This window comes from Capra hircus, chromosome 24 (assembly GCF_001704415.2).
Source record: "Capra hircus breed San Clemente chromosome 24, ASM170441v1, whole genome shotgun sequence".
NCBI lineage: Eukaryota > Metazoa > Chordata > Mammalia > Artiodactyla > Bovidae > Capra > Capra hircus.
Window position 1 is genome coordinate 21,421,286 of NC_030831.1, and position 24,914 is coordinate 21,446,199.

Below are 24,914 nucleotides of genomic sequence, written 5' to 3' on the forward strand. Positions count from 1 at the left end.
AGGAAAAACACAATGAAGTAAATTATGGTGGATTCTCAAAAGTGAGAATTGGAGCTTCTATTAATAGTTATTTGAAGAAAGTCATATAAGAAAGACTTGATAACATCTAGAGAGAGGCAAAAGACATAATAAAATACATATCAAAGAACAAAGCCATTTAGAGTTCTGCAGAAGAACAATAAAAGGAACCAGGATTGTGAGCATTACCATCAACCTAAGGGGTTCTTCTAATATGTTCTGAAGATTATGTCTTGATACTGTTCGGAATGAAGATAACTAGCTCTACCTTTAACATTAATTCATTGTAACCCAAGATTCTCAAGTATGTTACTATCAAATTTCAACTAAGGATACATACAGTCATAAAGGGAGAAATTAAATTGCTTAGGTGTTTGCATAGGTACACCTAAGAATACTATATAAATAAGATGTCATGTGGAAACATTACTGACATCATCTTTAAGAAGTAACTGTTGTGGGGAAAGTCTTTAATAACCCCAACATGCTAGGATGTCCATGTTTTCTTGACTAAAAAAATATCCTAGTATGTATGTCTTTTAAAACTGGTTGTTACCTGGCCCAATCATTTTATACTTGAAGGGGACGCTGAAGATTGATTCCACAGATGAAAGAATGATTTGTCAAAACCTTGTGTTCAGAGTATTCTGGAACCTGGATTACACTCAGACTCGGTTCCTAGAGAAGCTACACAGCTTGCTCACTAGAATCAGGACTGGGCTTCCTAACTTGATGTTTTCCTTTTCTGCTGCAGCAGCTGTCCCTCAGGAAGTAGGTAGGAAGGAAGGGCTGGAGCATGGTAGGCATGATGCTTGAAACTGTTGACTGCAGCCTTTATTGGCTATTAACGATCCTCACCTGGACACAATTGAAATTCACTCTTAAGTTTGTTTTTTTTAAGTCATAGTCATGTATGAAAGAAGAGAGCAGACTTCTTAGTGACATCTGCAAGAAAAAGTTTGCCCTTATATATACATTTAAATTCAGAAATAGTGAAGACATTTATTTTAAGAACTGGAATGTTAGAACAACTGTATCTGGGTCAGCCCTAAAGTGACTAAGAAATCCGCATTTCAGGACATTTATTTTCTTGGCTGTTCTTGGTGCACAATGGTTCTGATGCCATCTCAGAATGATGACCACAGTCATATGACGCTTCATGGTTTGAAAACTTCCAAAATTAACTTATTTAGGCCTCACAGCCCAATAAAATAGATACCCATATTGTATAAAGGAAGCAACTGAGGCTTAGATAATCTTGGGGCATGTTGCCTAAGATTATAGGTAATAAATGGAGGAAGCAGTTCAGTTCAGTCACTCAGCTGTGTCTGACCCAGCGACCCCATGGACTGCAGCACGCCGAGCTTCCCTGTCCATCACCAGCTCCCAGAGCTTGCTCAAATTCGTGTTCACTGAATCGGTGACCCCATCTCATTCTCTGTCGTCCCATTCTCCTGCCTTCAAATTTTCCCAGCATCAGGGTCTTTTCCAAAGAGTCGTTCTTTACATCAGGTGGCTAAAGTATTGGAGATTCAGCTTCAGCATCAGTCTTTCCAATGAATATTCAGAACTGATTGCCTTTACTATCAACTGGTTGGATTTCCTTGTTGTCCAAGGGACTCTCAAGTATCTTCTCCAACACTACAGTTCAAAAGCATCAATTCTTTGGCGCTCAACTTTTTTATGGTCCAACTCTCGCATTCATACATGACTGCTGGAAAGACCATAGCTTTGACTAAACAGACCTTTGTCGGCAAAGTAACGTCTCTGCTTTTTAATATGCTGTCTAGGTTGGTCATAGCTTTTCTTCCAAGGAGCAAGCGTCTCTTAGTTTCATGGCTACAGTCACCATCCTCAGAGATTTTGGAGCCCAAGAAAATAAACTCAATATTTCCATTGTTTCCCCTTTTTTTGCCATGAAGTGATGGGACCAGATGCTGTGATCTTAGTTTTTTGAATGTTGAGTTTTAAGCCAGCTTTTTCACTCCTCTTTCACTTCATCAAGAGGCTCTTCAGTTCCTCTTTGCTTTCTGCAATATGGCTGGTGTCATCTGCATTTCTGAGGTTATTGATATTTTTCCCAGCAGTCGTGATTCCAGCTTGTGCTTCATCCACCATGGCATTTCACATGTTGTACTCTGCATATAAGTTAAATAAGCAAGGTGACAATATACAGCCTTGACGTACTCCTTTCCCAATTTGGAACCAGTGCATTGTTCCATGTCTGATTCTAACTGTTGCTTCTTGACCTGCAAACTGGTTTCTCAGGAGGCAGGTAAGGTGGTCAAGTATTCCCGTCTCTAAGAATTTTCCACAGTTTGTTGTGATCCACACAAAGGCTTAAGCATGGTCAGTGAAGCAGAAGTAGATGTTTTTCTGGAATTCTCTTGCTTTTTCTATGATCCAGTGGATGTTGGCAATTCGATCTCTGGTTCCTCTGCCTTTTCTATATCCAGCGTGAACATCTAGAAGTTCTTGGTTCATGTACTGTTGAAGCCTGGCTTGGAGAATTTTGAGCATTACTTTGCTAGCATGTGAGATGAGTGCATTTGTGCAGTAGTTTGAACCTTCTTTGGCATTGGAATGAAAAGTGACCTTTCCAGTCCTGTGGCCACTGCTGAGTTTTCCAAATTTACTGGCATATTGAGTGCAGCATTTTCACAGTAGTACTTGTATCCAGATCTTTTGACTTAATTCCAGGAGAATCCACTGGGGACCTACTTGTTCATACCCTGTGCTCTGCTGGACACTATAAGGAATACAGGTAGACACGAAGTGTGTTTTCCCCAGTTATGGATATAAAAACCAGAGAACAGAACAGCAGTATTTAGGTTCAGAACTAACTTGAATAGTAGCAGGTGTGAAACCACAGTAGGAAAAGCTTCTGTGGCAAAGATTGATCTTAAAATAGGTCCTGTGAAATGAGAAAATTTGGACACAACATGAGATACTCAATATTAGCTGTAAAGAAGAGTGTTTCTAGTGGTTCAAATTTCAACCTAGCTCTACCCCACTTTCACTGCACACAAGATAGATTGCACCTCCTGATTGATTGATATTGAAATATACATGAGCATTGCCGTTTGAGTGTGGTGTTGGTGGAGATCTGGCAAGTAAATTAAGAATAAAAATAGAGGCCTTGTTGAATGAGTGGGGAATAACAAGGGAGAAGTAAAATAACTCATGTAAACAGTTGGCAGGAAATGAGGTAAAATATTGGTTCAAAAAATGGCAGCTCATTTTTTTAGCAGAAACTGCAGGCCAGAAATGAGTGAAATGGAAAAGCCTACAACCAAGAATACTTTACCCACAAGACTCTCCTTCAGATTTGATGGATAATCAAAAGCTTTTATAGAGAAGTAACAGGTAGAAGAATTCAGCACCACCAGACCAGCTTTACAAAAAAATGTTTAAGGAACTTCTCTAGCTGAAAAAGAAAAGGCCACAACCAGAGACAGGCTAAGAGATGAAAAAGCTCACAGGTAAAAGAAAACATTAAGGAAATCACCCACACACAAGCTAGAAAGATTAAAAGACAAAAGTAGTAAAATCACACCTGTGTCCACAGTAAGCAGTTAAAGGATATACAGAGCAATTAGATGTAAAATACCTTATCAAAATGTAACCTAGAGAGAAGGAGAGTATAAATGGCAGAGTATTTAAAATGTGTTTGAAATTGAAAGATCAGTGACTTACAACATGCGTGTTTATATAGACGACTATACCAAAACCTCAGGGTAATCGCAAACCCCAAAATGTATAGAAGATATAAACAAGAAGTAATCCAAAAAAGTACTGAAGATAGTCAACAAATCACAGAAGAGAACAAAAGAAAAAAGAGACCAAAGGGGGAAAGGCTGGAAGGGATAGACTGGAATTTGAGATGGACAGATATAGACTACTGTATCTAAAGTAGATGACAAGGACGTACTGGATAGCAGAGGGAACTATATTCAACATCTTAACCCTTATATTCTTAACCCTTCCTTAATGGGAAGGGATCTGAGAAAGAACATAATATAGATACATTCTTTTACGTATGTTCTATATAACTTAATCATTTTTGTTGTACACCAGAGGGTTTACAATAACTATAAATCAACTATATTTCAATTAAAAAATAAAAATTTTAAAAAGACGAAATAGAACACTGTACTTTTGCAGTGAAGGGTGTATATATCAGTTCAGTATTTATTACTAAGGGAAAGGGCCTGATTTTTTAATGCTTTGGCTTTTCAGCATTTTTTTTTTTTCAACTTTGAATTCAGATCCTCTTTGTTGCTGGAACAGAGCTAAATTCTTGTAGGAAAAAGAAGCTTTTTAGGTTAAAATACAAAAATTTTGAAAGCCGTTTTTGCAAAATGCAGGTTTAGTTAGAAAAGAATGAGAAAAGTAAAAGGGACTTAGCTGTAGTGGCCTTTTTTATTTACTAAGAATAAAAAGAGATGTTTCTTTGCCCCCAGCTTCAGCTTCATTGAGGTGAAACTGTCACATAAAATTGTGTATATTTACAGAGAATGGTGGGATAATTTGACAGAAGTATTCTTTGTAAAATAATTACTAACAATCAGGTTAATTAATATATTCCTCACTACACAGCGTTACTTTTTGTCTCCTTTTTGGTGATGAGAACATAAGGTCTACTCTCAGCAGATACCAGGTGTACTCAGTATTATTGACTGTAATCAGCATCTCGACATTAGATCTCCAGAGCATATTCATTTTATAACTGAAGGCTTCTACCATTGACTGGCATCTTCCCATCTCCCCCTGCCCAGCACCCCAGTCCCTGGTCAGCATCACTCTTACTCTGTTTCTGTAAGTTCATCTTTTTTTTTAAGGGTCTACATGTAAGTGAGATTACGTAGTATTTGTCTTTGGCTAATTTTTTTACCAAGTGGTAAAGAATCCACCTGCAATGCCGAAGACTTGGGTTCAGTCCCTGTGTTGGGAAGATCCCCTGGAAAAGGAAACGACAACCCACTCCAGTATTCTTGCCTGGAGAATCCCATGGACCAAGGAGTCTGGCGGGCTACAATTCATGGGGTCACAAAAGTGTCAAACCCAGCTTAGTGACCATAAACAACAGCAGTGTCTTCTAGGTTTGTCCAGGTTGTTGCAAATGACAGAATTGCCTTCATTCTCGTGGCTGAGTGCTCCATTGTACATACGTACCACATCTTTATGCGTTCATCCGTTGGCAGAGACTTAGGTTGTTTCCGTGTCTTGGGTATTGTGAACAATGCTGCGGTGAACATGGGAGTGCAGGAATCTCTCCCAGATACTGATTTTGTTTTGAGGTCAGTTAGATATTTGTTCCTACCCCAGGAGGGCGCTGTTTTATTGCCTGTTTCTTTCCTCCTGTAAAGTCTGTGAGTCGGGACTGTGGAACTATGGGTGGAGACGATGGCAGGCTTTTCTCTAAATGCTCCCCCTGCTATAGGACCTGAACTCTAGGTGGAGGGGAGGGGTGCAGCAGCCTGTGTTCCTCTCAGCTGCTTGTGAAGACTGCTACCTCCTGAACGGCGGGGGAATGGGGCGTTGGGGTGGATAGGGGCGGTGGGCCAGGGTTATCAGTGCCCCAGTATTCTCAACCTCCATGTCTGAGGTAGACCTCAGTTTCAGAACAACACACACCTCTTACTGTAAGCATCGTTGCCATAGGAAACCAGCCTGTGGAATCCAGTGAGGCAATTTAAGACCTTTAGAACTGTGGCCTGGATCATAAAATTGGGTAATCAGGTTTCTTCTGTTTTTTTCTTGAGGCTAGCATCAGATGGTTAACTACAACTTCTTAAATCTTTTGTCTTTCAGATGAAAGTCTGATTCTAACAGTAGAAGAAAATTTTTGGTTACTACTTTTGTTCCTAATTGAAGAAAGCCTGATTTTTACTGTTTGTGAGGGATAATCAGTCTTCTCACAGGATTACTGAGAGGATGAAATGGGTTCTTTTTTTAATGCCTGGTGTATCAGTGGACATCCAGTAAAGGGCAGCTTTTGTTTATGTTTACCACTTTTTTGTATGCAATGTCACCAGTTGGTAAAGGGCTTTTAATTGCCATAGATCCTTTGAATCGAAGGATTGAGATAAATCTCAGTAACAAGAACAGCCTGTGTGGTTGCTAGAAACTTGAAATTAGGATGGGCAGTAATGATCACTAAAAGCACATGAGACTTCTCAGGACATCTAGCCTCAAGAGGAGCAGAGAAATTACTTCTGTGCATGTTTGAACAGCATCTGAATCTATCGTGCTAACCTCGGAGTACTTTAGGTGTTATTTATTAAAGAACGATTTAGTACAAACAGGGACAAATGGGGGCTTCCCTGGTAGCTCAGTGGTAAAGAATCTGCCTGCTATGCAGGAGACGTAGGAGCCATGGGTTCTATCCCTGGGTGAGGAAGACCTGGAGGAGGCCATGGCAACCCACTCCAGTATTCTTGCTGGGAAATCCCATGGACAGGAGCCTGCCATGGGGTCTCAGAGTCAGAGACAGCTGAAGCCCCTGAGCATGCACACAGATGGGACAGATGGAGGTATGTGTTTGCCCCCGCCCCCACCAGAGTATTCTGAGGAAGTGTGCTAAAGGTGGAGATGTGTATGGACTGAAAAGTGTGTATCTAGAATGAACACCTAGCTGCTCTGCTGTGTGCCACTCGGAACTGCTGTACTGAAACCTACCTGCTGTGCCAGAGTGTCACTGGCAAAGGGGAAAAGGGAACAGGAAAGTCGTAACCTTGAGGTTTTAGATCCCTATTAAACTCCGTTACTCAACCTCTACCTTCATGATGGATTAAAAGTGCAAGGACAGGCAGACAGGGCAAGAATCGACACCTCTCTCATGTGTCCAAAGCTGTCCTACAGCGTGCCCAGCTTTCAACCTCGTTGGCTTTGTCTGCCTGGGTGCTCACTTCCCCAGTGTGCTTCAGAAACCCTCTTTCCCACGTTGCCTTAGAGTGGTCGGGATATAGTAATTCTGACTGACTCCTTTCCCCAGGCATATTAATGGTTGTTCTTTAAAAGAGGGAACTCAGTAATACAGAGAAGCTTCCCTGATTTCATTTTTAGACAAAACCTATAGAGAAGTGGCTCGTATATTAGCATCCTTTGGGGGAGCTTTTACAAAATTCAAGAGCTCTGAACCTGCTTCCAGAGGTTCTCATTTAATTGATGGTCAGTGAGGCTGGTGTTCTTCTGAGAATTCTGAGTTTCTCCAGAAATTTCCTAGGAAATTCAGTCAGAGTTGAGAAACAAAAAGGGGCTCCTTGTGGGTAGGCCTTCTGCCCCAGATGAAGACTTCTTACTCACCTGCTCTGTCTCGGGGAGCTTAACCCTTGGTCAGAGGGCGGAAAAGTTTCTAGTCTTTACAGAGGAAATAATAGTCAACTTTTTGATTCCCCTCTTCGCACCCTGCCTCTACTAGGTGATGGAGTAAAGAAGGTTCCTCTCTTCTGGTTGAAGTCTAAAAACTTCGGTTATTAATAAAAGATATTTCTGCTGCAGAGAATGGCCTGTTCCCCCTAAGCCAGACATGATCTTTATTGGTTTCTAGTCCGACACCTTAGTCTGCTGTTTGCAGGGTTTCCTAAGTTTTTTTCCTTTTGTGCCATTGAGATCCTTCGGTGAGCCTATGAAGCCTTGGACCCCTTCTCAAGTTAAATATTTTAAATGTAGAAAATAAAATGCGTAACATTACAATAGGAAAAAGTTATATTGAAATAGTTATTGAAGTAATAAAACTTGTACAGTAATACATGGTTCTTTACTGGTAAGTAATACTAGCAGTTGGTCTAATCATTTCAAAGTACTGATAAATGTGAAAAATGATATAATAATGAAGCATCTGGTTTCTATTCGAGATAAACTCGAAGATACTGATCATACTCCTGTGGTTTTTTTGCCAGCATTTATAGTCAAAAACACTGCTAAATTTTATTTTAAGCTTGTGGAAATAAATATATACTTTTTATTATCCTTGCCCCGGTATACCTGAGAATCCTATGTGCTTCAGTTAAATATTGATACATTAATATGTTAATCTTTTTTTACAGGTGTGAAGCAGCAATTTAAAATTGTAGTTTTTCCTAAGAATGAGTTTCTCTACTTGAGTATTTCCCAAATCCCTCTCTTGATCCTAAGGCTCACATAATCTTGTTTTTCAGCATAAACTGAGTGCTTTGTCAGATTTTCTGCAGAGCATTAGCTGGATAAGCTAGATGGGTCCTCTCTGAACTCCCACAGTGCTAATGAGAGTGGTTTGATGTTACAGGAATACAAGCGCAAGTTAGCCAGAGTTTCCCTGGTGCGCAAAGAACTCAGGTCCCGGATCCAGAGCCTGCCGGACTTATCTCGATTGCCCAATGTCACTGGCAGCCACATGCACCTGCCCTTTGCGGGGGACATCTACACTGAAGATTGATGACCAGTCTCTTTCCAAGGCCCAGGACTTTGCAAGAGTTGGAGACAGGTTAGGTGGATAGTGCTGTAGTGTTATTTTTGTATATTGTTGAGAGAGTGACATTAACAAAAAGAAATGACAGGTAATTTATAAAATTGTTTAAAATGTTGGTTTGTTTACTATTTTATTGGTAAGTTAACATGACTTAGTTTAAACAAAGTGAATCTCTATGTGTATTAAGCTCACAAGTAGTGATTATTTTCAAAAGATCTTTTTGTAAATTTTTTTGCTCCAGGGCCTTGTGAGAAATTTCCATGTTTCTATTTCTTCCTGTATTTTCAAATGTTTTTCTTTATTTTCTTCAGTATCTAATCAGTGTATAGTATGTGATTCCTAAAGGTAAGAACTAATCAGGTTGGTTGAGACTTTATTATGGTATAGTTAGGACTTGATTGTAGAAGGGACTAGGTGTTCCAACTTGATTTTCACCCTTCTCCTCAACCAAAACATCAGTTCTGTGCCTCTCAACACTTTAGATTCCTTATTCCCCAGAGGTCGGTCATTTAATACTAAACATGGATGTTGTTTTGAGGGTCAGATCAGAACCTGGAGAACTTTCCCACAACAGGGGTTCCGTCCAACAGCCACAGTGTAGGATAAAAGGAGTGTTATATAGGGACCCCTTGATTAAAAGCTGTTTAGAGTTATTTAGGTAGATAGCTATGGAAATGCTTTTGGAAATGTTTAAAAAAAAATTGACATTGTACCAAGAGAACAACTCTGATTCTGGAATCTGTTTGTCAAATCAAGCTCCTTTTAACATAATTGATCCCCTTAACATAAAAAGCATTTGTGGGATTAAAAGAAGAGTAAAATAATGGTACCTTAATATTCTCTTAGCCATTTAACTTTAAAAAACAGTAGTATTTTTAGCTCTAATATCTCATGAACTCAATATTCATTAATGTTCAGTAAAGTAGCCTGGAACATTTTTAATGTTTCCTTAAGGTTTTTGAATTACGTATATTTGGGAATTAAGCAGTCCTACACTACAGGGTAGATATGGTAAATATTATATTTGTATATTTAGAATTACCAAAAACAAATGTACTTTTACCTTTTATTTCTAACCCTGTGTTAGAGCAATTGCATGCTCTCCTGCTTTCTCTTTAAATCACACTGTTAAGCTGTGGATTTTGTACTCAGTGATTATTTAGGATAAACATTTTTTTCCGTTCATTACATATTAGACATTTTTCTTTTTGTTGTAAGAAGATTGATCTTAGTCAATAAAACAGCTTTTTAAATCCCACAGGTCAGTTATGTCTCACTAGTCTGAATGGCTTCACTCTTTCTCAGTATTAGAAATTATAGTTAAAGTGAATTTACTATATGTGAAGGAGAAAGCCAGTATTTCATCTTAGCAGCCAGTAGTTTTCAGAATGGTGCTTTGAACGGTTTGGCCTCTCCAAAACAGACACACTTAGTAGTAGTTCCCACCCATACATAGCTTATATCCCAAAGGTTTTTAGTCAACTTTTGGGACTCGGGGCACATTTTCCACAGGAACAGTAGTAATTAGGTTCCCTGTGAACACTCCCACAGAGAAGTCACCCAGGAACCTAATCCGCTTAACCATGAATGTACTGAACGTGTAATGTGGTTGACAAATTACAAGTAGTAGATCCTGACCAGCATTTGTAACATCACTCTGCACTAAGGAAATGGTGTGTAGCAGCCGGACTTACGCACTGGGGTGTCTCTCTGTCTTGTGTAGCTCTGTCCCTAGGTGTAGGGTACGTAAGGAAAGGATTCAGCGTGGGGGTGGAGGGTGTGACGAATGCACAATTATTGAAACCTGGTCATACCTGTTACAAAAGTATGCCACTTTGTTAAAGTGAAAGCGAAAACTTGTGTATTAACTTGTTTTGTAGCATCTTGACCTTATTTATGATCTACTAAAGTGGTGAATTATTCAAAATACATTTTTTTTTCCATTTAATACTAATTTATAAACTATGTACTCCTGGGAAGATTTGAAACCTACTAGAAGTTTGTTGAAATATTTTCACCATTTAAGAAAGACTTCTGACTTAGATACTGATTTTAATGCCAGTATCTGCTCTAGATATTTATTATAAAAATGCTTTTTTTTTTAAGAGCTTGATGCAATTTGTGGTAAGTGATCATACTCAACCTGAATCCTACCCCCAGTTTCGCCCTTTGACCAAGTCTTCATAAGCCTTCAGTTGTTGGTTAATTCACTGACCATGAACACAAATGATATGGTCTAGTTTAGAAGTCTTGATAGTTAATGTGGTAAGCCTTAGCTGTAAATAGCCTTCCTTTCTAAAAGGGGGACTAAAATTTCTCAAGAAACTTTAGCTGGGTTAGCTGGGGGTACTCTAATACCAAATTCTAAATCATGAACATTTTCTTCACTGTGTACATGAGGCAAATCATGCATTTTGAGTGCAGCTTGGCCTGGCCCCTCAAGGAAAAAGCATGTCACCATACTTGCAGTAGGCATATTTGGTTTGAATGGATACCATCACTCTTTTCTCCACAAACAGTGCATAGAGCTGTCTGGAGTGGCAATTTGAACAGATTCCCTGGTGTTCCCTCTGCTCCTTCCATCAATACAGTAAGTAAAAGAACCACATGGGGGAGCCTGGGAGTCTGGGAAAATCAGCTGTGCTCAATAGCCAACCTCCCCTTCTAGGAAAACCAGTCCAGGTGCAGCTGTTTTGGTGCCTCATCTCACATGCACTCTGAATCAGGGTTTTTCTATAAGAACTCTTTCAGGATCAGCAAAAGCTGAGATGACCTGGTCATCTTGATTTGCAAAATTAAAACCAGGTTGTTGGTTGTCATTGTAGATGAGCAACTCATCTATTATTATTGAACTGGTTCTGAGAAATCTTCAGAAAGAAAGCTCTCAAAAGTACAAATTAATTAGGAAAATTAGACTGTCCTTTCTTAATTTTCCACTCAAAAAATTTGTATGAAATAACATAAAGCTACTAAACAGCTTTGTATTCTATTAAGAAGTAGCTTCTAAGCGGCAGTCTTAATAGTTGTTGCACTATATCACAGCTTTTAAAAGTGTAAACTCAGTTCTTCTCTGTATAGAAAGGGAGCATTGTGTTACTTACTGAATTTATTTATACAGAGCATTTGTTGCTATCTATAATTCCAGCCATCCACACATGAGTCTGTTCTGAGGTGGCAATAGCACATGGGAAGATGAAGTCTCCCTATTTCTTTACCCCCTTTTCTTTGGTTGTATCTGATGACAATATAAGATGTTCTTAATAAAGTTTTACGTTCTTTTTGAGATGTGCAGATGATTTTTGTGTATTTGCTCAGGTGGATATGGGGTGAGGAGGGGAGATGAGGATGGACTGGGAGGGAAGGAAAGTGCTGGAAGTATTCAGCAGGGGTATGGTGGAGAAACTGCCAAAGGAAATTCCAGTTGCTTGGTCAGTGAGAACCAAACTTGAGCGAACATCAGTAGCACCTGGAGGGCTTATTAAACTACAGATTGCGGGGCTCTACCCTCAGAGGTACTGGGGTAAGGCCTGATTACATTCCTAACAATTTTATGCTGATGCCACTGAGTTTGACAACCACTGCTCTAGACCAGCTTTAAAGTCTGTGACTTGCTTGATGACTTAAAATTCCAGGTAATTCCAGGCAATTGCAAGTGATAATAAGAGTATGGGTTTTACAGTTCATTATGTAGCAAGTTCTTTGGGCAGAGAATGAAACTGCATCTTCTTTTATGACCTGCTGCACAGTCTTAAGTGCCTTTGAATCGGCAGATTCACTTATAGTACCTTGAACTCCCTGGAGTACAGGTCCTTTCACCACATTTATAGCAGAGCTGGAAAATACTAGAAATCTAAGGAATCTCTAGGGCACTGTTTAAACTTTCTTAAGTCTCTCTCGGTACATTTGCAGGAAGGGCACATACCTCGTGGATCAGAATTCTCTGTGATTTTACCATCTAGAAAGTTCGAGAGAGCTAGTCCTTAGGCCAGTGCCCCTGGTTCCCCACCCCTGGATGGCCTCTGGTCACTTTATCTGAATTCGGGGGCTTCCCATTGCCATTCCACTATTTCCCCCTGCGGCAGTAGGTTTTCTATAGGGGAACTTCTATCCAGAGATTCTGTTTGGAAGATTTGGGATAGACCTGGAAATCGGCATTTTAAATGAGCTACTTGATTCTGATGCAGGTAATTCTTGACTGCACTTTGAGAAATAGTGCCCTACTGAGCAGATTATGGTCTATAACATACCGATGGTAGGTCTCACATATATGTTGCTTCCCTGGTGGCACAGAGGTTAAAGCGTCTGCCTGGAATGCAGGAGACCCAGCTTCGATCCCTGGGTTGGGAAGATCCCCTGGAGAAGGAAATGGCAACCACTCCAGTACTCTTGCCTGGAGAATCCCATGGAGGGAGGAGCCTGGTAGGCTACAGTCCACGGGGTCACAAAGAGTCGGACACGACTGAGCGACTTTACTTATTTACTTTATACACCAGGACTGCTGTAAGCACTTCACATAACTTTTGTGATAGATGGCTCTGATTACTCCAGTTTTACCTATGGAGAAGCTAAAGTGAGTGCAAGTTGCTCAGTCGTGTCTGACTGTTTACAACCCCATGGACTATACAGTCTATGGAATTTCTCTCCAGGCCAGAATACTGGAGTGCGTAGCCTATCCCTTCTCCAGTGGATCTTCCCGACCCAGGAATTGAACCCAGGTCTCCTGCATTGCAGGTGGATTCTTTACCAGCTGAGCTACCAGGGAAGCCCATGGAGAAGCCTTAGATACCCTGAACAAGTCAAATGGTGAAGCTGGGATTCAGACCCAGCTCCAAGTTTGACTCTGAGCCTATGCTTCAGAACCACCACACGATGCTGCCTGTTAAGTTGATATGTTGTGTAGCAGCTCCACCATCACCATATCACATTTTGTGTAATGTGAAGTTACGATGCAAACATTCAAATTAAAAAGAAACATGTTAACTGGAAGCATTGCTGAAGAATGGGGGCTTACGAAAAGCTATGACACCCAGCTGCCTTGTGTTGTTTTCAAATGTAACATAAAATTCACCATTTTAAAGTGTGCTCTGGCAGTAAATACATTGATGAGTAACATTATTCTGCAGCCATCACCACCACCCACCTTTAAAACATCTTCAAAGACTTCTGCATGTAAAACTCTACCCGTTAAGCTAGAACTCAGTCCTTGCAGCCATTTTACTCTCTGTCTCTATGAATCTGACTTCCCCAGATATATAAGTGGAATTATAAAATATTCGCTCTTTTGTGCCTGCCTCGTTAAACTTAGCATAATTCACTCTAGGTTCATTCATGTTGTATCATGTCTCAGCATTTCCTTCTTCTTAATGCTCAGTAATATGGACACACCAAATTTTGTTTATTCATTCATCTGTCAGTGGACCCTGGATTGTTTCCACCTTATGTATTTATTATTTATTTTTTTATTTTTTGGCTGTGCTGCACAGCATGTGAGATTGCTTCTATCTTTTGACTATTGTGAATAATACAGCTATAAGCATGGGTGTGCAAATATCTGTGCAAGTCCCTACTTTGATTTCCAATTGCTTTTTTCAAAGCAGTTATTTGTATTCATATCAACAAAGTAGAGTTAGAATGAGCTATTGCTAGGGATACTCTTAGACAACATTTTAGTAAATACTGTGTTTAAGGTATTAAATCTTTTGAGATATACAGAGATTATTCAACTGCATGGCTGTTCTCAAAAGGTTTACAGTCTAGTGGGAATGGAATATGATAACACTTTAGAATTGACCAAAGTGTGCTTTTATTTTTAAACTACCATATTTCTTCCAAGCCAGTGGTTCCATAGGCCAGCAGTATTAGCCTCAGCTGGGAACTTCTTTACAATGCTGAAGTCTCAATCTCCAGACCTACTGAACTGGAAAATGGGAGGTTGCAGACCAGCAGTGTATCCTTCACACAAGCCCTCTGGGCAGTCCTGATGCACACTGAAGTTCCAGGTTTGTTTTGTGTACCACTGTTCTAGACAGTTGACAGCTTACCTCAGCAGTTTATCGTCAAGTGTGGAAAAGCTTTAGAGGGAAGAAAAGGACTTGGTGCAACAAACGCAGTTGTAAAGTAATACGCTTTTCTGGCAAGCCAAGAAATGCTTTTCATCTGCATTATTTCTACGTTTTGGAAACCACCTGTCTCCACCCTGGAAAATTTCTCAGGTGAGGAAATATGAAAATATTTTCTTATTTCATTTCTCTGTCCAGTGTATCTCTTATCCTTCTTCTGAGGATGGTAGAGTAAAGGAGAAACAGCGATGCAGTCTGGAGTCCGACCGTCATCTGCCTTATCGAAAAGGCTGACTAGCCCTTTGTATGTTTATAACACCACAGGTTTAGCCATTTGAATTGCTGAAATCCCTGTGATTTTATTTTCAACTTGCTGGATGCCATCAAAGGTGAAAAACTCCATTTTCCTCCCCGCACCCCTTTTTCTTGGCTGCACAGGGTCTTTCTGTTGCAGCGCACAGGCTCCAGAACACGCCGACTCAGAAGCTGTGGCTCGTAGGCTTACTTGCCCCGTGGCATGTGGGATCTTAGCTTCCCAACCAGGGATCCAACCCACATCTCCCGCATCGCAATGCACATTCTTAACCACTGGATCACCAGGGAAGTCCCTTTATTGCCCTTTTTATAAATGGATCACTGATTAAAATGGAATGACTGAAATGAATTTCGGAAGTAACGTGTTTCACATTTGAATTCTCTGCATCATGGAAAAGGTACAAAATTGAAATTTTGATTTAAGGGAAATTGCTATGCAGAGCCATTGGCTTATTATTCAGATATAATTTAGAAAAATTCAGTTGCATTGTTCAGTTAGATTTATCATCTTAAAGTCATATTACAAATATACAAAGAAATATTTATTGTTTCAAATAAAACTTGTGTTTACTTATGGAAATACAAGTTAAACAAGAAATTTTAAGAAGTTTAAATCGTATATTAATACATGGCTTTTTCAAAATACCACATTAGTAGTGTCTCCTTTTTCCAGCTCTTGATATTTATGTTGTAAAATCTTATAGTACTTTTATGGGGTCAGGTTACTAGCAGAGAGCTCACAAGCTGTTTGATTGTTAAGGTATTTGTATAATTTGGTGATAAACTGCCATAAGGTGGTTGTGGTTTTGTGATTTGAGCTGTTAGACTGCAGCTGGAGTGTGCTTAAGTGAGGGAAGTTTAGTTTTCATAGTTCTTTTGAGTTGGTATTTGAGCTTCCTAGGTGGCGCTAGTGGTAAAGAATCTGCCTGACAGTGCAGGACGTGTAAGAGACGAGGGTTCAATCCCTGGGTCAGGAAGATCCCCTGGAGGAGAGCATGGCAACCCACTCCACTATTCTTGCCTGGAGCATTCTATGGACAGAGAAGCCTGATAGGCTATTATCAATGGGGGATGCAAAGAGTCGGGCATGACTGAGCAAGTAACACTTTGACGTTCGAGCTCTGCAGCACTTAAGACATGCTTCATGTCCAGTTTTTTGTACCTTTATCTAGTTGATAGCGCATGACACCATAGCCTAGTCATTAGTGCTCAGCATTCTCCCTGTTAGAATTGCTAGTCTTTCCCTGTCTTAGAAAGCATGGGAAAGAAAGACTAACTTCTTTCTAACTTCTTTCTAGTTCGATTTTCTTTTCTTTCTTGCTTTTATGTCCATTGATGAGCCCAGCAGTTACAATTATGATAAAGTTCTATATAAGTGGCATAAAGCTCTTTTTTCTAGTTGGGTGTAATTTTCCCACCAGGAACCAATAAAAATTGAACTGCTAATGATGGAGCCAGCTGATTGGTTCAAATATAATTTTTTCTTACCCAGGTTTTATAACATGGCTTAGATCTTTTTTTAAGGCTAGTGTGTTTTTTTGAAACAAATGACTTAGAAATAGTATACAGAAAACTTAATTATTTTAATATAGAAGAAGTTTTCTAAGTGTTTTTTAAAAAGCTCCATATTATTAATTTAAAAATTCTTGTAGTTATATAATGTAACAGTAATTCAAATAACCCAGGGCAATAGGTGAGGAATTTTATTTTCAGATGTTATATAATCATAGTCATATATGAATTTAAATATTCGTTAGATATATATTTTGCAGCTTAGTAATTACCTTTGAATACTTTAACTAGGTTAGATACAATGAAGAGATCCCCCAAGTGCTTATTTACTGTCATTTTAGAAATTCTAAATAGTTGCTTTCACTATAAAAAGTTAAGAGTCAGTGTTAAGCATTATTTGGTTAAAATATTCAGTTCAGTTCAGTCTCTCAGTCATGTCCAACTCTTTGCGACCCCATGAACCCCAGCATGCCAGGCCTTCCTGTCCATCACCAGCTCCCGGAGTCTACCCAAATCCATGTCCATTGAGTAGGTGATGCCATCCAACCATCTCACCCCCTGTCGTCCCCTTCTCCTCCTGCCCTCAGTCTTTCCCAGCATCAGGGTCTTTTCAAATGAGTAGTTCTTCACATCAGGTGGCCAAAGTATTGGAGTTTCAGCTTTAGCATTAGTCCTTCCAGTGAATATTCAGGAGTGATCTCCTTTAGAATGGACTGGTTGGATCTCCTTGCAGTCCAAGGGACTCTCAAGAGTCTTCTCCAACACCACAGTTCAAAAGCATCAATTTTTTGGTGCTCAGCTTTCTTTATAGTCCAACTCTCATATCCATACATGACCACTGGAAAAACCATAGCCTTGACTAGATGGACCTTTGTTGACAAAGTAATGTCTCTGCTTTTGAATATGCCATCTAGGTTGGTCATAACTTTTGTTCCAAGGAGTAAGCGTCTTTTAATTTCATGGCTGCAGTCATCATCTGCAGTGATTTTGGAGCCCAGAAAAATAGAGTCAGCCACTGTTTCCACTGTTTCCCTGTCTATTTGCCATGAAGTGATGGGACCAGATGCCATGATCTTTGTTTTCTGAATGTTGAGCTTTAAGCCAACTTTTGACTCTCCTCTTTCACTTCCATCAAGAGGCTCTTTAGTTTTTCTTCACTTTCTGCCATAAGGGTGGTGTCATCTGCATATCTGAGGTTATTGGTATTTCTCCCGGCAATCTTGATTCCAGCTTGTGCTTCCTCCAGCCCAGCGTTTCTCATGATGTATTCTGCATAGAAGTTAAATAAACAGGGTGACATGTACACCCTTGACGTACTCCTTTTCCTATCTGGAACCAGTCTGTTGTTCCATGTCCAGTTCTAACTGTTGCTTCCTGACCTGCATATAGGTTTCTGAAGAGGCAGGTCAGGTAGTCTGGTATTCCCATCTCTCTCAGAATTTTCCACAGTTTATTTTGATCCACACAGTCAAAGGCTTTGGCATAGTCAATAAGGCAGAAATAGATGTTTTTCTGGAACTCTCTTGCTTTTTCGATGATCCAGTGGATGTTGGCAATTTATTACTCTTCCATATTTGCATTTATTTTTGACCATGCTGCACAGCTTGTGGGACTTTATTATAATAGTTCCCCAACCAGGTATCGAACTCATGCCCCGCTCAGTGGAAGCACAGAGTCTTAACCACTGGACTGACAGTGAAGCCTTTCATTTTTGTTTATGAACATTGATTTGGCTTCCATTTTTGTTATATTACTCAGTGCATTACGTGGATACGATAGCAGTGTGTAGAGTTTTTTGGTACTGTACTAGAAATCTTATTTATTGATATACTATTAAGGATATATAGACTTCTTTCATTGTATGCTACTTAATGAAATTGTGATTTGTATTTTATGTCGTCCTAGAATGCTTCTGCACATTGTACTTTTCTAAAGGATGAAACTGTAAGTAGTTATTTGCAGAGGTCTTCAGATTAAAAAGATCAAGCACTTACTTTCTAGAAAGACTTAGCATCAAGAGCCAACAAAATTCAGCTGTGAAGTCAAAATTGTATCATCAGTTCTTCTCAGGCTGGAGAGTAGTTCTGAACTGTAGTGACCAGAAAGAGGAAGATAGTCTCAGAGTTTGTAGTTTCCCAAGAAAACCATAGCTTCTTGGGAAGGATATATAGACTTCTTTTATTGTATGCTACTTAATGAAAATAAGTATTCCAGAATTCCCATTTCAGGTTTTCAAGATTGTATTGACCTAAGTTGTCAGAAGCCCAATTAATAGTGGTGCATGGTATTGGGAAGATCCCCTGGGAAGGGCATGGCAACCCACTGCAGTATTCTTGCCCGAGAAATCCCATGGACAGAGGAGCTTGGTGGTCTAGTCCTGGGGTCACAAAGAGTCAGACAGGACTGAGTGACTACATGCACACATGGTGTCTAAGTAAATACCTCCTTTCCATTTCATACAGCAAATGTAGTTTCTGTTGTTTTTTAATGAATATGTTGAGCCTTTAATATGTAGTAGTTCCGTACCGGAAGCTGAGAGAATTCAAGCATGAGTGAGCTACACCTCTGTCCTTACAGAACTCAGTTCTAATGTGGGAAGCAGATACTGACTGTATTATAATGTCATCAGTTCTATGCAAGTGGTATGAAAAAATGTGCAACACTGAGGAAAGAATGGTTTCCATGTCTATGGGGAACAGTTGGATAGAGCTTTGTTTTCTTTTTGGCCACTTAATTTTTTAATTGAAGGATAATTGCTTTACAGAATTTTGTTGTCTTCTGTCAAACATCAACAGGAATCAGCCATAGGTGCACCCATGTCCCCACCCTCCCGAACCTCCCTCCCATCTCCCTCCCCATCTCCCCCTTCTTGTCACAGAGCCCCTGTCTGAGTTTCCTGAGTCACATAGCAAATTCCCACTGGCTATCTATTTTACATATGATACTGTAAACTTCCATGTTACCCTCTCCATACATCTCACCCTCTCCCTCCTCCCCTCCCACCATGTCCTTAGGTCTGTTATTATGTCTGTTTCTCCACTGCTGCCCTGAAAATAAACTCATCAGTGTCATCTTTCTGGATTCCATGTATATGCGTCAGTATATGATGTTTATATTTCTCTTTCTGCTTTATTTCACTTGTCCACCTCATTAGAACTGACCCATGTGCATTCCTTTTTATGGCTGAATAATATTCCATTGTATACATGTGCCACAGCTTCTTTATCCATTGATCTAGGCTAGAGCTTTAAAAAATTATTTTAATTTTTGGCTGTGCTGGGTCTCCATTGCTGCCCGTGGGCTTTCTCTAGCTGCGCCGAGCGGGGACCGCTCCTCAGCTGTGCTGTGCGGGCTTCTCGTGGTGGTGGCTTCTCCTGCTGCAGAGCATGGGCTCTGGGGTGTGCAGGCTCGGTCGTTGTGGCACGTGGGCTTAGTTGCCCCACGGCATGTGGGATCTTAGATCCTGGGCCAGGGGTCACACCTGTGTATCCTGCACTGGCGGGCAGATTCTTAACGGCTGGACCGCCAGGGAAGTCCCTGGAGAGAGCACTGTAGAAAAGAGGAATGGCGTTTGACTTTATCTCTGCCGACTCACCATGGATCAAACAAGCAGTGAAAAAGATTTTTTTTAATGTGTTCTTGACCTGTGTCTCAACAACACTGATGGATTAAATGCAAATTAAATGAAATACTGTATATAAACATACTTTTTGCTCAATGGAAATCTGAAGGCATTAAATGTTGCTCCTATTGAATAATATGACTAACTTTACAGTAGGTCTGTTGAAAAGAAGGGTAAGGTTTAAAGGAAGAACCTGATTTCAGGCATGTGCTACATGCTGCATGGGCCAGACAACACAAGCTGTTTTGAGAATTGTTCCTTGCCCCTCGCCACTACCCCATGCCACAGCTGTATGTATGTATGTGTGTGTGTACATGTTTCTCTTTGTGGCAAAAAAGTGATGCAGTTTTTTATTCTACTCACGTTGTTGGAAATCCAATGGTTAGAACATGATGTTTAGCTTCATGAAACCTGACGCTGTATCTGAACTCACTTGCAACAATTGTTAAGACTATGGACCAGTAAAATAAAGATCCTAGCAGATAAAAATGAAACATGGTGTACAGTCTCATTTCTTTCACTCTATCGTCATCATGACTGACATTGACTGTCTGGTGGGGAGAGATGGTCAGACTGCAGACCAAGGACCATGCTACTCATTCTTGCTGCTCACTAGCTAGATTTAGTCTTTGGTAAATGCAGCAGCTAGTTTGTTTAACCACATAATTTGAGGAATGTTATTTCTGACTGTAAAGATTTGAGGCAACAGCGAGAACTATGTACTGACTAAGGGTGAAATATATGAATCCTCGCAAGAGCATCCATCACCCAGCTTTGGCTGTGTCTCTCAGACCTGGACCTGTAAAATACACACTCAAGTGAGGGTTCTGTTCCTAGCTTAACCTAAGCACTAATTTGTGGGAATGTACTATATTTTCCTGCTTTTATTGACGTTTAACGATTCCCCTACAAGAGCTTAATGGCTTACAGATATAATTGAGGTTATGGTGCTTCCCTGGTGATGCAATGTGGAAGTCCCAGGTTCGATCCCTGGGTGCAGGAAAATCCCCTGGAGAAGGAACTGGCAACCCACTCCAGCACTCTGGCCTGGAGGATCGCATGGACAGAGGAGCCTGGTGGGCTACAGTATCATAAAGAATCATGACTGAGCGACTAACACACATAGACACACACACCTGGTGGCTCAGTGGATAAGGTTCCGCCTGCCAGTGCAGGAGACACGAGTTCAATCCCTGATCTGGAAAGATGCCACATGCCGTGGAGCAGCCAAGCGCATACACCCAGCTGTTGAGCCTGTGCCCTAGAGCCTGGGAGCCGCAGCTACTGAAGCCCGTGCTCCCTAGAGCCCATGTTCCATAGCAAGAGAAGCACCGCGCCTAGAGAGCAGCCCCTCTGCAACTAGAGAAAAGCCCAGGCAGCGACAAAGACCCAGCAAAGCCAAATCAATAATATTACCAATAATATTACCAACTTCCCCAGGTTGGATAACCTCAGGTTTCGAAGGCTTACTGGTCTAAGTGTTTTTCTCTTGTCAGAACTGAGGTACTGTAGTTTTCCAGGAAGTGCCTGGAGACAGTATTAGCATATTTGATGTGCTTGTATGAGACTATGGTTAGAGACTTTATAAATTCTTTAGAGTAGAATTGGTGTGCCAGCAATATTTTATTTTTTATTTTATTTTTTTTTTTTAGCAATATTTTAGATAGACCATAATCTCTAATGAGGCCTATTATCCTAGACAAGATACTGCTGCGCCTTAGAGATACTGGAAGCTCAGGGAAATGTAATTCTTACTTAATCAATATGAGGAAATAACACAACACTCCCTGGAATCTTAGTGGAGGAGTGTGAGCTTCCTAAAACTCAAAATTCCAAATTAGATTTTATTTTTTGGCCATGCCGCATGACTTGCAGGATCTCAGTTCCTCGACCAGGGATTAAATTTGGTCATGACAGCACTAGGCCACAAGGGAACTTCTTTCTGTAAGTTATATGTTTAAATAGTCCTGCTTTTGACCACAAAATTAAAAAGCTAAATTTTAGACCTACCTAAACAACTTTTATTTGTCTCTTTTTATTAATTATATACAGTTACATTTAAATGCCAGGAATCCTGCCTGATGTTTGTGTGCATGCTAAGTCACTTCAGTTGTGTCCAACTCTTTATGATCCTGTGGACTGTAGCCCTCTAGGCTCCTCTGTCCATGCAATTTTCCAGGCAAGAATACTGGAGTGAGTTGCCGTGCCCTACTCGGGATCTTCCTGAACCAGGGATCAAACCCCTGTCTCTTAAGTCTCTTTGATTGGCAGGTGGGTTTTTTACCTCTAGCACCACCTGGGAAGCCTAGAGTTTCCCTGAGGGTATATGAGAAAAAGTAGCGGGGACTACAGCTAGCTAGTAATTGCAGGGAGAATTATTTAGATATACACACACTTTTAATTCGAAGATATTGAAGCCCAAAACCCCAAATACAAATATTTAATACCCAAGTTCAGGCTGAAATTTTGGGATAACCTGAAATGAATAAGGGTTTCCCTGGTGGCTCAGATGGTAAAGAATCTCCAGCAAGGCATGAGACCCAGGTTTGATCCCTGGGTGGGGAAGATCCCCTGGAGAAGGAAATGGCAACCCACTACAGTATTCTTGCCTGGAGAATCCCGTGGACAGAGGAGCCTGGCGGGCTGCAGTCCATGGGGTCACAAAGAGTAGGACATGACTAAGTGACTAACACTTTCACTTTAAGCTACAACTGGTGATTTTACATTCTTAAAAGTTAAGAAAGGATTCAAAGACATAGTTTAAATAGTATAAATTATATATATTTGCTGTGTATGTATAGTTGCATATTAAAATTAGCAAGAAAGTGTTCTCTAAAATGCTAATAGGTCTGAAAAGATAAATTTTAAGTATTTCATATCAAAACAAGGTTGAAAAGACAGGTTGAATTGAATATATCAAAAGCTATATGAACACCTGTACCACTCTTTTGCCTGTTAACTTTAATGACAATTGCTAGTTGTACTCAAGATTTATAACTAATATTTTGGGATGCCCGGTTGATGAAAGAATATGTTGCTTCCACACATGTTGCTGCAATTTCTGTCCTTGAGAAAAGTAAAATGTTTTGGAATTATTCCAGAGAGGCTTGTGTGTATAAATCTTGTATTTGCAACTGTGGATAGAGCCATTACAGGAAGACCCAACTGAGGCCAGAAGGACTTCTTGGACATAACTGCAGAGACTGAACCACTTGGATTTTCTGCAGTTCATGAAGTGAATGCATAGATCAGACTTTGCTTAACCTCCATTACCTACATGCCACCTCAAGACAGCAGTCACCAAAGTCAGTCTGTCACTTGTTAGAAAACCACATTGCCTTGCTGAACTTAGACTGAAGATATATTAGACAAGTGATGATACTGTTAAAGAAAAATAATTATTTAACACTTGTTTAAAGGGAAGGGAAGCCTTTATTCAGGACATTTGTTACAGGTACCGAAATTATTGCAATAGGGGAGAAGGCTGGGGCTCAACTCTATGCCAAAGGCAGCTGGACTTTATGGCCATGGAGCAGCAAATGAGAGGGTCAGTGGATGGAAAATACTAAAGTCAGATGTTGAGGGTGGGGGAATTCTTGCTAAACTGACTTAGCAGGATTTTCACTAAAACTGGTCTAGGCAGGCCAAATACAAAGCCCAAGGATGAGGCCTAGTCAAAAAGGGGCTCAGAGGAGAAGTTTAGACAAGAAGTGTGTCTTTGTCCATATAATTAAAACAAAAACAATTTGCCTATATCCATCATTAGTCAGACACATTCAAAGGGTAACCACCATAGTGTAATGTTTGATCTTGTTATTCATCTAGCTATTTTATTGGTGGTCATATTAAGATTTTTTGATCAACTATGATAATAGCACAAATTGCTTGAGCACTTTTAATATTCCATCCACTCTTCTAGGTACCATCTCATGGAGTCCTCACAGAGCCTTTATGAGGTAAGTAGTAGTAGTATCCTCATTTTAGAAATAATGAAACAGACTCAGAGAAATTTAAGAATTTGCCAGAGATCACAGTCGGTAAATGACACAGGCTGGTTCTGTAGGGCAAGACCACAAAGACAGTCTTAACCAGAAGACTGTACTTGTTTTTAAGAGCACACAAGTAGGGGCTTCCCTGGTGGCTCAGTGGTGGTACATCTGCCTGCCAGTGCAGAGTATCTACACTGGCCTCCCGGGTGGCTTGTCAGCAGTAAAGAATCTGGCCTGCCAAGCAGGAGATGCAGGATTGATCCCTAGGTCAGGAAGATCCCTTGGAGAAGGAAATGGCAACTTACTCCAGTATTCTTGCCTGGGAGACCCCATGGATAGAGGAGCCTGGCGGGCTACAGTCCATGGGGTTGCAAAAGAGTTGGACATGACTTAGCGACTAAATAACAATCTACACTGTAATATTAAAAAAATTTTATTGAAATATACTTGATATACAGTATTGTTTCAGATGTTAAACATAGTTTTTCAGTATTTTTGCAGATATACTCCATTATAGGTTATTACAAGATTCATGGGTATAATTCCCTGTGATAGCTTATTGCTAATCCATTTTATATATAATAATTTGTGTCTTAATCCCATATCCCTTATTTGTCCTTTTCCCCTTTCCTCTCCCCTTTGGTCACAAGTTTATTTTCTATAAGTCTGTTTGCTTTACATTCATTTATATTAGTTTTTAGATTTTGCACATGTGATATACATCATTTGTCTGACATTTCATGAAGCATAATATTCTCTAGGTCCATACACATTGCTGCAAATAACAGTGCATGTACACATGCTAAGTCGTTTCAGTTGTGTCTGACTGTGTGTGACCCTGTGGAGTACAGCCTGGCAAGCTCGTTTGTCCATGGGATTCTCCAGGCAAGAATATTGGAGGGGGTTGCCACGCCCTCCTCCAAGCAATCTTTTTGTTCTTTTTTAGG

General features: G+C 40.2%; 1 protein-coding gene across 1 annotated transcript in view; it reads left to right on the forward strand.

Annotated features, from left to right (window-relative positions):
- RPRD1A (regulation of nuclear pre-mRNA domain containing 1A) overlaps nt 1-11,753 on the forward strand; it is a 66,045-nt gene extending 54,292 nt beyond the window's left edge. The window contains exon 7 of the mRNA XM_005696977.3: nt 8,288-11,753. Within this exon, the coding sequence (XP_005697034.1) occupies nt 8,288-8,437 (150 nt within the window). The 3' untranslated portion in view covers nt 8,438-11,753. The remainder of the gene's footprint in view (nt 1-8,287) is intronic.